Source organism: Pan paniscus, chromosome 13 (genome assembly GCF_029289425.2).
Source record: "Pan paniscus chromosome 13, NHGRI_mPanPan1-v2.0_pri, whole genome shotgun sequence".
Lineage (NCBI taxonomy): Eukaryota > Metazoa > Chordata > Mammalia > Primates > Hominidae > Pan > Pan paniscus.
Window position 1 is genome coordinate 39,313,473 of NC_073262.2, and position 15,838 is coordinate 39,329,310.

General features: G+C 35.3%; 1 protein-coding gene across 50 annotated transcripts in view; it reads right to left on the bottom strand.

Annotated features, from left to right (window-relative positions):
- The window catches only part of R3HDM1 (R3H domain containing 1), a 190,251-nt gene that overhangs the window by 103,196 nt on the left and 71,217 nt on the right, over positions 1-15,838 (bottom strand). For 26 of the 50 annotated variants that reach the window (XR_008624484.2, XM_055108526.2, XM_063595168.1 and 23 more), the window contains exons 4-7: positions 6,768-6,809; positions 6,204-6,293; positions 1,343-1,457; positions 216-294 (exon numbers count right to left, since the gene is read on the bottom strand). Coding sequence is in view for 49 of the 50 variants with exons in the window: in XM_055108526.2 (XP_054964501.1) it covers positions 216-294; positions 1,343-1,457; positions 6,204-6,293; positions 6,768-6,809 (326 nt within the window). In the remaining variant the exon portion in view is untranslated. The remainder of the gene's footprint in view (positions 1-215; positions 295-1,342; positions 1,458-6,203; positions 6,294-6,767; positions 6,810-15,838) is intronic. The other 24 variants (XM_055108515.1, XM_055108508.1, XM_063595166.1 and 21 more) reach the window with 2 other exon arrangements.

Below are 15,838 nucleotides of genomic sequence, written 5' to 3' on the forward strand. Positions count from 1 at the left end.
TTCATACATCATGGTGACATGCATAATGCAAAAAGATATTTATATATTTGCATATACTAGACCAACAACATCTTTGCCCTAAAAAACTAAAATGTTTCTGGTGTACTTCAAATATCTGCAATCTTATTCTATTACTCTAACTCAATAATGAAAACATATATAGCAAAATTATGGTACTCTAGAAGCAATGGAAACCTTATAAATTTAATTTTTACCTGGGATTGTTTTTTAATGTATTTACTAAAAATTCATGTAGATCTATGCCAGTTGAATCAGTGTATTCTTGACTGGAATCTAAAAAACAACAACACAAAAACCCAGTATAAAGTTGTTTGAAAACAAGTCCCATTCCCTTTTACACATGATGTATATCTTAAATAAAACAAGATGCCCCACATTGAAAAAAATTCGACAAAGTAGGAAAAGTTACAATGAAATCAGGTGACCACGATGTTTCTATTTCCATATCATGTGCATGACATGAGTTTATATAACTGCATATCCACGCACATTCTTAAAAAAAAATTAACCTCTCACATGTGTCTGTTTAATTTCCTCTAAATTCTTTAAAGATCCTTTTATATACTCACCACAACCTCATGTTCAAAATACCTCCGTGTGTGAAAAATTTAAATGATTTACATAATTAACTACATTTGTAGCAAATTAAGACAGTTTAGTTCAGATATGAATATAATGGAGGCAATAATTTGGAGGTAGATAGAAATTTTAGTTGTGAAAGAATTTGATTTTTGTCAGGTCTATTACTACAGGCTTGCTTTCAAAATACTTTTCAAATATTCATGCTATCTTCGCCTTAAATGTAGTATCTTTATACTATTTATAATACTGGTCAACATAACTGGGTTTTTAAATTTAAAAAGCATTTCTATTGATCTGCAATGCTAGGTAATAGTGAAGACCCTCCAAACTTATAAAAAATAAACACTCTGTTTCCAAGAATATTCTTACTGGATACTCAATATTATGACATCAGCTCTTTGTACCATAAGGAATTCAAGAGTGATAGTATCCTTAGAGGAATCAATATAAAAATTATAATGACTTTAGTATTTTACTATGAGTGAGGGACCAGTAAGAGATTAAGATGTTTACCTTCCTCAATGTCTGTTATGTGTTGCAGTTTTTGGTTGAAACGTGTTACTGATATATGGAACTGTGTTAAACAATTTTGCCCAGATGAGTTAAGTACTGTATCATCCTTCCAGTCTGTTCTGTGTCATTTTACATAAAGATATACTATATATAATTATTCAAGGGGAAAAGGATGGAATTACTGATAGCAAATTTTTTTTTTTTAAAAAACAAAAGAACTGCAAACCTCTTGATAACATTTTTCTGGGCAACTTATCACTGGCCTTTTCTTTTTCTGCTTCATCTTTTGAGGGCTTCTCTTCTTTCTCAAATGATTGTGTTAACTGGATCTGAATTTTCTCCTGTTGGAAGGCAAAGTCAATTATTCAATGAAAATACAATACAATTCATTTAATACCACACATTTATATTTTTTGAGTAACATAGAATTGTACAGAGGAAAAAGATTATTTTACCCAACCGGATTCTTCAAACTAAAAAACAACTTAATAATACTTTACTACTTTTATCAAATACTTTATATAAAATGTAAAACTAATGTTCTGAGTTGAATATATCAATTACAACAAATCCTCAACATTATAGAGAAAATAAATGTTTTCTATTATAGTTTAAGTGCATCAACTTGTAAAATCCCTGGAGGATGAGAACTCAGGTCTTCTTAACTTATTTTTGCAAGGAAGATGCCAAGCAAGAGCATAATTATCATCAATCATGACAATACGAATGTATAAGTGTCAAGTCAATGATTAATAAAAATCAGGTTTCTGAGTATCCATTATAATCACACATTCCTTCATTCTCCTACCATATAAAAATGTTAAGTACAAACATTTCCAAAATCAATGGCACACAGCTTTATTTCCTTTTTGAGATTTATATATCACTGTCAATCCTTCAATCACCACAGTTTTTTAGAAAGATTTCAAACAAAATTGTATCCTTACAGATACGTAATGTTTAACTGTAAAGTAACCACATTCTGTAAGACTGAAAGGAGAATTCATGTTTTATTTTAAAAACAATGCCATTACATGTAATTCCAGAACCCAAAGGGATTACTAGAAATTAATCCACACAGAAAAGGCAAAAATCATGTAGCTCTGTTTACTTAGGTAAAGTTATAAAGAAAGCTATAATAAATTCTACACCAGTTTTACTAAAGATAAAAGTGTAGCCTATTTTTACACTAAATTATACTGTTGTTCTATAGTCAAGAAAACCATCAATCAGACACATAGACTTTTTACCCCAATAGGACTGCTACCTGCTATTTTCATCTCTTTTCTTCTTCTTAATTCATCATACCAGTTAAAATTTCTGTTCATAATATAGGGTAAATGATGCACACTGGAAGTTTTTACTAGGATGACAAACACTTGCTTTTTGCACTCTCTGTCTTGTTTACCAAAGACACTGGCAACTTCCTTACACTCATCAACCAGTAAGTAATTTTTCTTATTGTGATTCATTTTCCAACCCACTTTCTTTACTCTTTTCATAACTGTAAAACAGGTATCTAGAAATGAATCCCAGAACTATTTTTCAGAAGTATAATATTTAGAAGTTTTCTTGACTTGTAACTACTATTCTGGTTACTCAAGAGGAACCCAGTGAAATCCAGGCTGGGAGAAAAGATTTCACACTACCTCCTCTTAGATCTTCACTAAAAGGCACTTCCAGTAACTAGCAGATTTCATTTCTAAGCTCTCCTCAAAAAGCCATATATTTTAATTACAGATACTACACTATTTTATCAAGATGAACTATATTTTTAAAATCTTGTAAGCTTAATGTACTGAGGCCTGTCTTCAGTTGGCCTAGTTTTCAGTAGCAAATAAACAAGATATATTTTAAACACTGAAGTTCTTATATACAAAATCTTCAGACTATAAATAACTGGAATAATAGCTACCTCTCCATAGGAAACTGCAATTCCTTTACTCTTCACTCTGTCAATAACATCTGTTATTGAGGTCACTTCCCTCTCACAAGCTCTCATCAGATACAAGTGACATCTCTCTCTTAATTGCCTCTCAACTTTTTGAATAATGAGTTTTATTCCAGATTAATTCCTCAAAAATCACATTCTGAATCAAGCAAATTAGTTGGAAACTGTGTCTACCATCAAGGATTAGATACTAGTACCTTTCATGAGAAATAATTTATTTTCCAATTTCCACTCAGGTGCAATTTATTTATCTCAAGGCTTGGAAAAAGACTTCCTACTAGAAGAAGTATCTTTTATTCAGAGGATTGTATTCATAGGCAATTATCCAAAAAGAAAAAGCTTATTGTATCTAAGAGAAACTGAGAAAGAATATATTAAGGGAAATAATTGAGTTTTGATATAGCTTCTTTAGTCATTATCCACATGCCATAACTCATCTTTTTGAACTGTCAACACAAAAAATTATCTATGATCAATAATGTATATATCAATACACAACATATATTCCTGTTATTTTTTCTTCATATAAATTTTCACTAGCCAAATTTAGTACCATAACAGGCTCTCCCTCAAGATTTTTCAAACAGGTAAAATGCACTACAAAAAACAAGGGTCATGGTACAGCTTTTGTTTTTTCAAAAAGTATACGCTTCCTCTGTATTAACAGATTTATGAATGCCTGACCCTTCTTTCCTCAATCTCTTTAGACTGTCATGAAGCTAAGATGGTGTAACATCTGTTTTTTGGTCAACAGAACAAAGAAATGAATTTTCAAAAACATTACACTGCCTACTACTCCATCCCAAACAGGCGTATTCTTTACTCTGACTTGTACAAAATAACTTTTTTTTTTTTTTTTGAGATAAGAGTTTCGCTCTTGTCACCCAGGCTGGAGCGCAACAGCGCAATCTCGGCTCCCTGAAACCTCTGCCTCCCGGGTTCAAGCGATTCTCCTGCCCCAGCCTCCGAAGTAGCTGGGATTACAGGCGTGTGCCACCACACCTGCCTAATTTTTGTATTTTTAGTAGAGACGGGTTTTCACCATGTTGGCCAGGCTGGTCTTGAACTCCTGACCTTAAATGATCCACCTGCCTTGGTCTCCCAAAAGTGCTGGGATTACAGGCGCGAGCCACTGTCCCTGGCCAAAAGAACTTTTTAAAAGTGCTGTTTCAAAAAACAATTTTATTGATTTTTTTTCAGACTGTATTATATAGCTCTTCAGCTTTATTACAATCATGCAAAAGCCAAAGGTTAATATTTGAAAATATTCTCCAAGCAAGGATTTAGTAAATACTTTGACTGTATTTCTGCTTTTTGCTAGAAAGTCTATTTCATTGCTAAAATGTATCTATTATATCAAATAAATGCATACAGCTATCTCCTATGTAGATACATCAAAAAAAATAAAAAATAAAAAATCAGCCGGGCGCAGTGGCTCACACCTGTAATCCTAGCACTTTGGGAGGCAGAGGCAGGTGGATCACCTGAGGTCAGGAGTTCGCAACCTGCCTGGCCAACATGGTGAAATCCCGTCCCTACTAAAAATACAAAAAATTAGCCAGGCGTGGTGGCGGGTGCCTATAATTCCAGCTACTCGGCAGGCTGAGGCAGAATGGCTTGAACCTGGGAGGCGGAGGTTGCAGTGGGCTGAGATCACACCATTGCACTCCAGCCCGGTCAACAAGAGTGAAACTCCGTCTCAAAAAAAAAAAAAAAAAAAATCATAAATTAATTTTCAGCCCTATGTTTCTGATGCAAAGAAATGTCAAAGCAAACAGATTTTTAAGTACATTTCATTGACAACAATCTATTTCAAAACATTTTCCTTGCATTTTCAAGCAATAAAATATAGTGCTTTTCAAAAACAGTGCATATTCTAAATATGTGACAACTATCCTAAATATCTGTAATAGGCTTTTGAGGGTATCACGTAAATCAAGGGAAAGTTTAACAATTTTAGTTTGAATCACCAAATGTATAATGATATTTACTTTATAAAAAAGATGTACATGTCATGGATCAGTCATGGCTTCTTAAATAACCACAAAATTGCCCAAATTCCTTGGAAACTGTTTTTTGGGATAAAGGAGCATTTTAAGTTGCTCAAACTCTTATTAAGTACAACTAGCCACTAGGCAAAGTTATCACAAGATAAACATTGGTAAAGGATCCAAAAATATTTATGCATAAATATACAGATGTAACATGAGACAGAGATCAACCCATAGCTGAGATTAACAGAAAAGTAGTCATAGCATTAAAAAGAATGCAAACTAAATGGTTTGCATTTAGTTAGAGGTTTACTCACTGTTCTAAACTTTACAAGAATAGACATGTGAGAAATTAGAAGTACTAGATAACTATTAAAGAGCCAAGCTAATATGAAAATTGGTTTCACCATGCATTCAGGTTACGTTAAATAACCTATCAAGAAGAAGTCTTGGCTGGTCTCTTTACAAACAAGCATTAAGTATCTGAGAAATTTCTAAAAGGTAAAACTAAAAGGGCAAATTTCACCACAATTATATTCACTGGAAATGCTACCTTAATATATATATATATATTTTTGAGATGGAGTCTCGCTCTGTCGCCCAGGCTGGAGTGCAGTGGTGCGATCTGGGCTCACTGCAAGCTCTGCCTCCTGGGTTCACACCATTCTCCTGCCTCAGCCTCCCGAGTAGCTGGGACTACAGGCGCCCGCCACCATGCCCGGCTAATTTTTTTGTATTTTTTTAGTAGAGATGGGGTTTCACCGTGTTAGCCAGGATGGTCTCGATCTCCTGACCTCGTGATGTGCCCACCTCGGCTTCCCAAAGTGCTGGGATTACAGGCGTGAGCCACTGCACCCAACCAACATTTTTTAACTTTATAAAAATTAATTTATAACTTTCTTAAAGCCACATTCCTAATTAATTACATGATTCCTAAGTTCTTCCAGAAGAGAAATAATTGCTCTAAGGCTTAGATTGAAGCAAAGAGGTTTTCTAACTTTTCATATATCTCTTGGGTGCCAAGTATTATTGAATAAGTTTCATTTAGTCAAAATAAAACAAATATAACAAACACAACTTAAATCATATACAAAAATTCTCCAGTTCCACCATGTCTTGAAATAACATTTGTTTTGCTTTTTTACCTGGTTCTCCTGTGATATCTCTGGTGCAGGGGGTGGTGGAGATTCTTCACACACTGCAAGGCTCCGAACTAGCTTTAACTTTGAGCTTGACTAAAGAGAAGTATTTATAATTAACACTACATTTCAGAAATCTAGGGCATATCCAAAAGCCCCCTAGAAAGAGTTTCTAAGTTTCTTTATAGTTTCTGCCATGTATAACAGTAGATGAAATGTGCAAGTTAAATATATCATTAAACACTACTAAAGGCCTTTGTTAAGAAGGAACACAAACATTTGCAGTTTTGAAAATTATAGCAATAGAAAGAATGGGAATAATTCCAACTTCATATCCCCAAAAATGGTGAGAAAGCGATTTTCTCTACAGATAAAGAACCATCAAGATAAAAAAAGCAATGCACAAAAGCGACTAGGCAAGACAAAAATCCCAAATAAAACAAAATAAGCTTTCTGCCCCCCATAAAATATGGAAGAACTAAACTGAATGTAGTGCTATATGAAAACAAGGATTCATCAAGCATGAAGGAAGGCCCTTGGCATGCCAGCACACCAAAATATTTACTATACCTTAGACCTTTTTCCTGTCTGTCCAAATGACTGCAATGGCCGCTGAACATACAAGAAAGATTTGTATTAAATTTCATACTGAAACAGAAAATTTGCTTCTTAATTCATAGTCCTAAACCACAGAAAAACTAACTGTGCATAAAGTATGAAAAGTGAGGAAATCAAAGTTGGTTTCAGTAAAGGAGTACTGATTCCTCCCAGAAGCACACTTGCAGAAGTTTCTTTAAAATCCTGATAGGTTGGCATTTTTATTATTATTTTTCTTTCTTAGGCATTTTTCTTTAAATCAGCAAATGGCCACAATTTCTGTGTTAATTGAGTACAATGGAACTTATATGGTGACTTCTTGGTAGTGAAATAAAATATACTTCATTATTTTACAACATATTATAGTTTAGCCAAGGTTAAGGAAAAAGAACACACACAAAAACCAGCAGTTAAAGGTGGATAAACTCAGAAAAGTTCCAAACTTAATGTTTCAAATGCACAGTAAGTCAGAGTCCAACCACAAATCTACTGAGGTGTTTCAACACTGTATAAAGTACACCACCAGTTTATTAGTGATAGAAACCTATTCATCAGGTCTGAGGTGAGGCAATGAAGCAGAAAGGAAGAAAAAAGGGCAGACTTCCAATACGGATGTCCAGCATGACTGATAGGCCGACCATCAGTCACATGATTGGAGAACGCGGTAAGGCAAACTAACTCAAGTTTGTGATACAAGCTTTGGTTTGGGAAACCAGCTGAAGCACCTGTGAACCAGAGCCAGATAGGTTTTAAACACTCTTTCCTTCTACTTTCTTCCAATTTTCCTCCCCAAACCCAACACCAAATAGTACATGGCCAAAGTATCTATCATTTTTACTTCTTAACATGAGGGAGACAGTCTGGTAACAAACATAAAACAGATACAAAATCCTTAATATCCAGACTAGTATGCTTTACATTAAAAAAAAAAAACCCATCATTTTATTTCAAAAAGGCCTTCCTTGTAGAGTCAACAGAAACAAGAGTCTACAGTAGCAGTATGTCCTGCTCCCATTTTGAGCCAAAAGTTCTTCAAGATTAAAAAGCACTGTATTCTTGGGATTTTAACCCTAGATTACACAAACTACAGAACAACAAAAGGAAAATAGAAAAAATAAAAGAAAAATGACTTTGTTTCTTATACAGAAGAAAATACCATGTGTGCACACACATGAATATGGCAGTGCCGCCTAAGAGGTCTTCTGCATGTTGGTATTGTCTTCTGTTTTTACCTACTCTCTAACTTGTTCAAGAGGATTTCTAATTACCCATAACTCACATCTAACAATAAAAGTAAAATAAATTGTACTACCATCCAGTCTAGGTGGTAGATGCCACCATCTAGGGATTACAGGAAAAAAAAAAGAGAGAGAAAAGCAACAGGTGAATACTATGAAAATGCACATACCTAAATGAGTTCTGAAGAAGCAGAAGGGAAAATAATTTGTGACTTACTCCCAGTCCTCTGCTTTAATCTCTTGTAATTTTAAGTATCATTGGTATAAAATCTTCTATTAAAAATTCTAAAATGAAAGGGGTCATTAACTGTCAATGTAAATCCTGTATTCATATGCAGAAAAGCTGGACTTAAATTTTTGAATTTGCTTCTTATTAGTGGGTAACCATGGTCAAATTACTTCAGTTTACTTTTATCTGTCTAAAAGTTCATACTACTTGCACTAATTCACAGGATTCTTGAAAGGATTCAGTGAAAGCGTAGCTAACAAAGGGGCTTTGAAAACTCTAAAGTGTGTCATAAATGTAATCGATTATTAAAGGTTAGGAACTGACCATGTCAGAAAACCAATGTGCTGCCTCTGCTTATTAGCGATGAGATTAAGAAAAATTACTTAATCTAACAAATGCTAATTTAAAAAAAGTCTATAAAATGGGGGTGCTGTATATTGTCCCTATTGTAATGCTTGAGAATATTCATAGACTTACACATGTATTTATCTCACTTTTAATCTACAAGGAGGCTTTGATGAAAATGAGGAAAAGATAAAGGAAGATACAGAGAAGTAAAATTATCTTAATTTGACTTCATTTAACGAACATGTTTTAGGTTCCTGCTGTACACCAGATACTGTGCTAGGCACTAGAGCTATGAAGATGAATAAGACATAGTTCCTGGTCTTAAAGACCTCACAGTCCAGAATCAGTTACTAAAGTCAAACAGCACCCCATATCTTCAGAATCTTAGTCCAGTGCAATTAATATATTTTAAAAAACTTTATTGTGGATTAAATTCTACCTGAGGTAGACAGAATTCTAAAGATGGCACCCAAGATTCCCATCCACTGGTTATTTAATCAAACACAAATCAAGGTACTGCTAAGAAAGGATTTTGCTTTTTTGTTTTTTGAGACTGAGTCTCACTCTGTCGCCCAGGCTGGAGTGCAGTGGCGTGATATTGGATCACTGCACCCTCCGCCTCCCAGGTTCAAGTAATTCTCCTGCCTCAGCCTCCCAAGTAGCTGGGATTACAGGCGCTTGCCACCATGCCCAGCTAATTTTTGTATTTTTAGTAGAGACAGGGTTTCGCTGGGTGGCCAGGATGGTCTCAACCTCCTGACCTCAACTGAGCAGTCCGCCTTGGCCTCCTAAAGTGCTGGAATTACAGGTGTGAACTACCATACCCTGCTGGATTTATGCATTTGTTAACTAAGCTCCAAGCCAGCTGACCTTAAGATACAATTTAAGATTCAGGTGAGTCTGATTCAATCAAATGAGCCCTATAAAAGCTCAAACTTTTCTCTGGTGGGAGCACGGGGGCAAGTCAGAGAGATTTAAAGCGTGAGAAGGACTTGACGTATCGTTGATGGCTTTGAAGATAGAGGGGCCATGTAAGGAGGACTATGAGCAGCCTCTCAGAACAGAGTGGCCTTTACTGACAACCAGCCAAAAAACAGGACCTCAGACCTACAGCTTCAACGAACTAAGGTGTGTCAACAACTGGAATAAGCCTTGAAGCAAATTCTTTCCCAAAGCGTTCAGAAAAGGGCCCAGCCTGGCTGACTTTGACCTCATAGAACTCTAAGCGGACAACACAGTTGGGCCCACTGTGAGCTGATAATGGGTGTTGTCTTTTAAGCCTCTATGTTTGTGGTAATTTTTATGCAGCAATAGAAAACTAATACACTACTATATAAGTAAACCATAAATTGCTAAAGTGGCATTGTTCAATAACATAATTTATTTTGATTTCCTTTCAAACAGCAAATAGAAATTATATGTACTAGAAAATATGCCATACATACATAACAAAGCAGAGAAAACAAGTTGTTTATTAAAGTAAACATTTTATTTCATATTTTTGTAATCTACTTGGCAGCCAGATTTGGCTTTAAGTAGCAATTCCCTCTATTTGATATGTAATTATTTTAAAAGTGGATTTTATTATTTAGAGCACACTTTTCACCCTTAGCAGAATTTCACTGTCACAGCAAAAATTTAGCAGCTTGTTTAATAGACCTGTATTAGTCCAGAGAAATGCTATTTAAATTAGAATTTAGAAGGTTTAGGGACAAAGTCCCCAATTTATAATTTACATTGTTTTATACTGAAGTATAAGACAGGAACTAGGCGAAAAAATGGGTGCAGAATATGAAACATCCCTAATAGAATTTCAGTTTGAAATTGATACTAATACGTTGTCAGAGTTACCAGCTACTAGAATTTGGAGAACTGAAAAAAACAGAGCAATCCTTATGAGTTATATATGTATTAGCACAAAAATAACCAATTAAATATCACTCAACTAAGAAAATCTGACATTTAAAAAATAGGAATAATTTTCTCTTTGTAATTAATAATTGTTATGAAGAAAAATTATAATGGTTACACCCTTTCAACCAGACTCAAAACACCTTGAAGAGGTTACGAATTCTCAGTACTTTTCTAGGTAATAGTAAAGATTAGTGGCAATTGTAAGGAAGATAATGAATTAAAATATTCCATGTCTAGTTAAGGTCAGGGCAGTAAAAATAATGGATGCCAGGATGCTAATTTCTACTGGAATAAATGAAAAATACAAAGTTCTCTGAGGTGGGAGAGCTATTTTAAAAATCAATAAACTAAACACAATCACTAATTTGTTTTTAACATTTAATCTTTCGAGCCATAAAGCACAGAGTTAAATACTCAAAGGCCTAACTCTTAGATTCTAATGAAAAGTATGTGGAGAAAGTCACAAACTATCTGGTTTATAGTTATTCCTTGTAATAAATGAAGATACAGGATCATCCCATCCTACTGGTGATGTACATGAAAATTATCCAAAGAAGTACAAACGGTAAGTATGCAAAAGCATTTCTACATCTACAAGATGTAGCCAACATCTTTACACAGCACAAGAAAGCACCGTGAAAAGTAAATGTGCTTAAAAGAACTACCATATGTGCATATGACCCAAGTTCAGTAGAAAGAGTACCAAATCCTAGAAATAATTATAAAAATATACTATGGAAAATGTATCATAAGTTTTAAAAAGTTGAACTCATTCAATGTTAATAAAAAACAGTAAAAATACAGCATACAGATACAGAACTTAATAGAATTAAAACTACTGTACTGAAAATGTGGGGAGGTTATGTTAAAAGTAAGTTTTACTCTGTTTTATTACTAAAGAAAAAATCTTGCATGACAATAAAGTGACAAATTTTTGAGAGGCCATAGAATCGTGTTATTGCTAATAGTAACAATTATAACATTGTTAATAGCACCTACCATTTGCTAGGCTCTATGTACTAGGTACATTACATATATCTTTTTTTCTCTGAGACAGGGTCTGACTCTGTCACTCAGGCTGGAGTCCAGTGGTGCAATCACAGCTCACTGTAGCCTTGACCTCCTGGACTCAGATGATCCTCCCACCTCAGCCTCCAGAGTAGCCGCCATGCCTAATTGTTTGTGTTTTTTTGTAGAGATGGGGATTTGCCATGTTGCCCCAACTGGTCTCACACTCCTGGACTCAAGCATTCTGCTTGCCTCGGCCTCCCAACGTGCTGGGATTACAGGCGTGAACCACCGTGCCCAGCCATCCTTTTTTTTTTTTTTTTTTTTAATTTTATTTTTTTTTAAGGGACAGGTCTTACTCTGTTGCCCAGGCTGGAGTGCACTGGTGCAATCCTAACTCACTGCAGCCTTGAACTCTCAAGTCATCCTCCCACCTCAGCCTCCCAAACAACTGCGACTACAGGTATGTACCGTGACGCATGAATACTTTTTTTATTTTTATTTTTGTAGAGACAAAGTCTTTGTGTGTTGTCCAGGCTGGTCTCAAAGTCCTGGGCTCAGGTAAACCTCCTGCCTCGGCATCCCAAAGTGCTGGCAGGAGCCACCACGCTTGGCCACATACATGCTTTTAATCTTTGTTTGACAAACAGGAAATAGCTAAGATTATTATTTGAATGATTTTATATAAAGAGACTTTTATTCAGTCCTTTAAAAAAATACTTCATTTCTTAACAGATTAATGAAATAAGTTAATTGTTTCATCAATACTTTCCAAGCAAATGAGGGAATTTGTTATGTACTGCCTTCATTGTCGAAGAAGTGTGGCATTGTGTTCTGAACTTTTCTGATAGCCTTATTAGATTCATTGCTTTCTTGCCCAAACCTCTTTTAAAGAAATGCACTGGAATTAACTTGAAGGATACAAGACATAAGAGTCTCATCTTGATTACTGAAGGACTTACTACTGAAACAATATACAAAACATGTACTTTAGCCAACTCTGTGCATGGAAAATTGACTCACGTATGTCAGAGCTATTCATTGACTCTGGCACACAAGGCCTAGTTTTTAACAAAAATCAGCTCTCTTATTTTCTCCATGACAAGGGTTACCAACACAATGTGGACTCCCTATCCTATTGTTAATAATAATGTGAGGGAGAGGCATTGTTTGAACTGTTCCCAAATATGTTTTGAATTGTGTGCATATACACATGTATACAGATGAACATCCCTGGACAAGCTGTTTGTTAAGTACAAAGATACAACTGTAAAAGAATGGGAAAGTTGAGTTTGAACCTTTAATAAGCAGAGCACAGAGTTCTGAATTTTATATTTAAAATAAATGACTGTAAAAATCAACACAAATAATTTACTCTAAGTTTAAAAATTTTTTTTTTTTTTTTTTAAGACAGGGTCTCACTCTGTCACCCAGGCTGGAGTAGAGTGGCATGGTTTCAGCTCACTGCAACCTCGATCTCCCTGGCTCAAGCAATTCTCCCACCTCAGCCTCTTGAGTAGCTGGGACTACAGGTGCATGCCACCACACCCAGCTAATTTTTTTATTTTTTTTGGTAGAGACAGGGTTTCGCCATGTTGCCCAGGCTGGTCCTGAATTCGAGCTCAAGCGATCCGCTTGCCTTAGCCTCCCTCAAAGTGCTGGGATTACAGTCATGTGCCACCGCACCAGGCTAATTTAGACTAATTGTAATCTGAAAAACCTATCCGCGAAGAAAATCAAACAATGGAGACCCATCAGTGAGTTATACACAGGAAATCAAAGCAAATACTCCCCACCATCCAATTAACCCATGTTAAAGATTAGGGATACTCATAGTCTAACAAAATACATTTTTCTGGATTTAGAAACCTGGCATCCACCACCCCAACCTTCCAAATGTTTCATAAAAATATAAAGTCCGAAATGTACCTCTACATTCTCAACAGGAACAGTGTGTGGCAGCAGAAAAATTCCTAACCAAAAACCTGTCAGATAATTATTTGAGACCATAATCAACAATTCAGAACAACTCCAAGGCAATTATGTGGGAAAGTTAACTTCCTGACGTTAATGCACACAGATTTCTTGAATTAGCTCTGAAGTATTAAGAAATTTTTATGAAAGTAATCCTAAAATTTCTATAAAAGATTACAGTCCAAAACAAAACCCTGAATAAGAAACACAACATTTTTTAAAAGTGGAAAGAGAAAACTAGTAAAAGTAGAAAGAAAACACAAGTAGAATTATTTATAAATTAAATGGTCAAAGAGCTCTCTGAGATAATCTCTGCTTGGAACCACCTGAGATGACATGTAATGTCTGTTGGCCTCTCTCTGGTTTGATGAAATTATTTTTTATGTAAATACTACCCTTAACAGAAAGAAAATCATAAAGTCTCTTCATAGTACAAAAGGGGCTGTAACATCCCTTAATTAACAATGACTTCACTCAAAATGTATATATTAAACGTGCAGTTTTTTTATATAAATGAATGAAATGAATGCATCTTTTGGAAGGTAAACATTTGTTTCCTTTAATCACTTTAAATATTACTATGCTGAAGCAAGATAACAGACGTAAGTTATAATATTCATGGTAGCTGATTTTCAGAATGAGAGCAAAGTAGAGAATATCTTATCACTCTATTAGAAAAAATAATAGTTTATCCAAAAATCTCAATAGAAAACCTACATTATTTGCTACATACATCCAAACTTATGAGTGAAAAACAGCAGTTGCTATTTAAGATGACAACCTTTAGGCAGTACCTTAGAGGTACCAAAGGAAGATGAAATATCTGGTAGTATGTTAGAATAGTTAACTCCACATTAAGTTAAAAGTAACTCTGTATTAACCAGACTTTTTAAAACAAAACACTTATTCCCTGTTGATGCTTAAAACAGTTAACTTTGTTTTACAATATTTTAAATGAAAACACAGAAGAAACCAATTTTCCAGTTTTATCTATTTCCAATTCCCAATTTCCATTAATTAAATCTGTTCTATACAAGGTATCTCAACTGTACACCCCTTGCCAGGCACCTTGGATGAAAGCATTTTGGGCCTCAAAAGCTCAAAGCAGGGTCAATATTCGTACATATAGTAAATTATTATTATTATTATTATTATTATTATTTTGAGACGGAGTCTCGCTCTGTCACCTAGGCTGGGGTGCAGTGGCGTGATCTCGGTTCACTGCAACCTCCGCCTCCCGGGTTCAAGTGATTCTCCTGTCTCAGCCTCCCAAGTAGCTGGGATTACAGGCGTGTGCCACCATGCCCAGCTAATTTTTTTGTATTTTTAGTAGTGACAGGGTTTCACCATGTTGGTCAGGCTGGTCTCGAACTCCTGACCTTGTGACCCGCCCACCTTGGCCTCCCAAAGTGCTGGGATTACAGACGTGAGCCACTGCGCCCGGCCCATATAGTAAATTATTAATAAATACTTCAATAAACAATGAATATGGCATTCACCAGATTAACATAAAATAAATTCTCACATTCTCTTTTTCCCTCCTTCCAAATCGTTACAGTCGCTATGCTATAGGAAACGAGGTCAAAGACCATACCCATGTTTGTTTACTATGGTATTCCCTTGGTAAAGAAGAGATTTTTCAATAAATGGTTTGGGTAATGTGGGAAATTTTCTTATACTACAAACAACTGGGCCATGATGCAAAAGTGGTCATCAGAATGTTCTTGTGGCTTACTGCCAAGGGCAACATAATAGACATGGTAGGAAATGCAATAACCCAAATTAATGACTTGTTGATAAGCATGATCTAGGAAAAGAAATATTAGGTGTAGAAAAGAGGCTAAAATGAAGTATTTTATTATTTCAATCACAAATGCACTAGAATTTTAGCAGATTTTCTCTGATGCAATCAGGACACTGGCATGCTGTCATCACCGAGTGTACTGATTACAGGTATGGCAATTTTTTGTTGTTCTAGAAAGTGCTATTAGTAAAAATGACTGGGAAAAAAATATGTTATTTCTCCCAATTTCTTAGATGATTACCACTTGACTATAAGTGGGGCCTAAATGCTTTTTTTATTGCTGGAGGAATTGCTATCACTGTCTAACCTGGTGTCTGGTACATAATAGGGAAAAAAGACAGTTTTTGACTGAACAAAAGAATGAGAAAACCTTTAAAAACAGGTTTCTTGGCCAGCAGCGGTGGCTCACGCCTGTAATCTCAGCAGTTTGGGAGGCTGAGGCAGGTGGATCACGAGGTCAAGAGATCGAGACCATCCTGGCCAACATGGTGAAACCCTGTTTCTACAAAAAAATACAAAAATTAGCTGA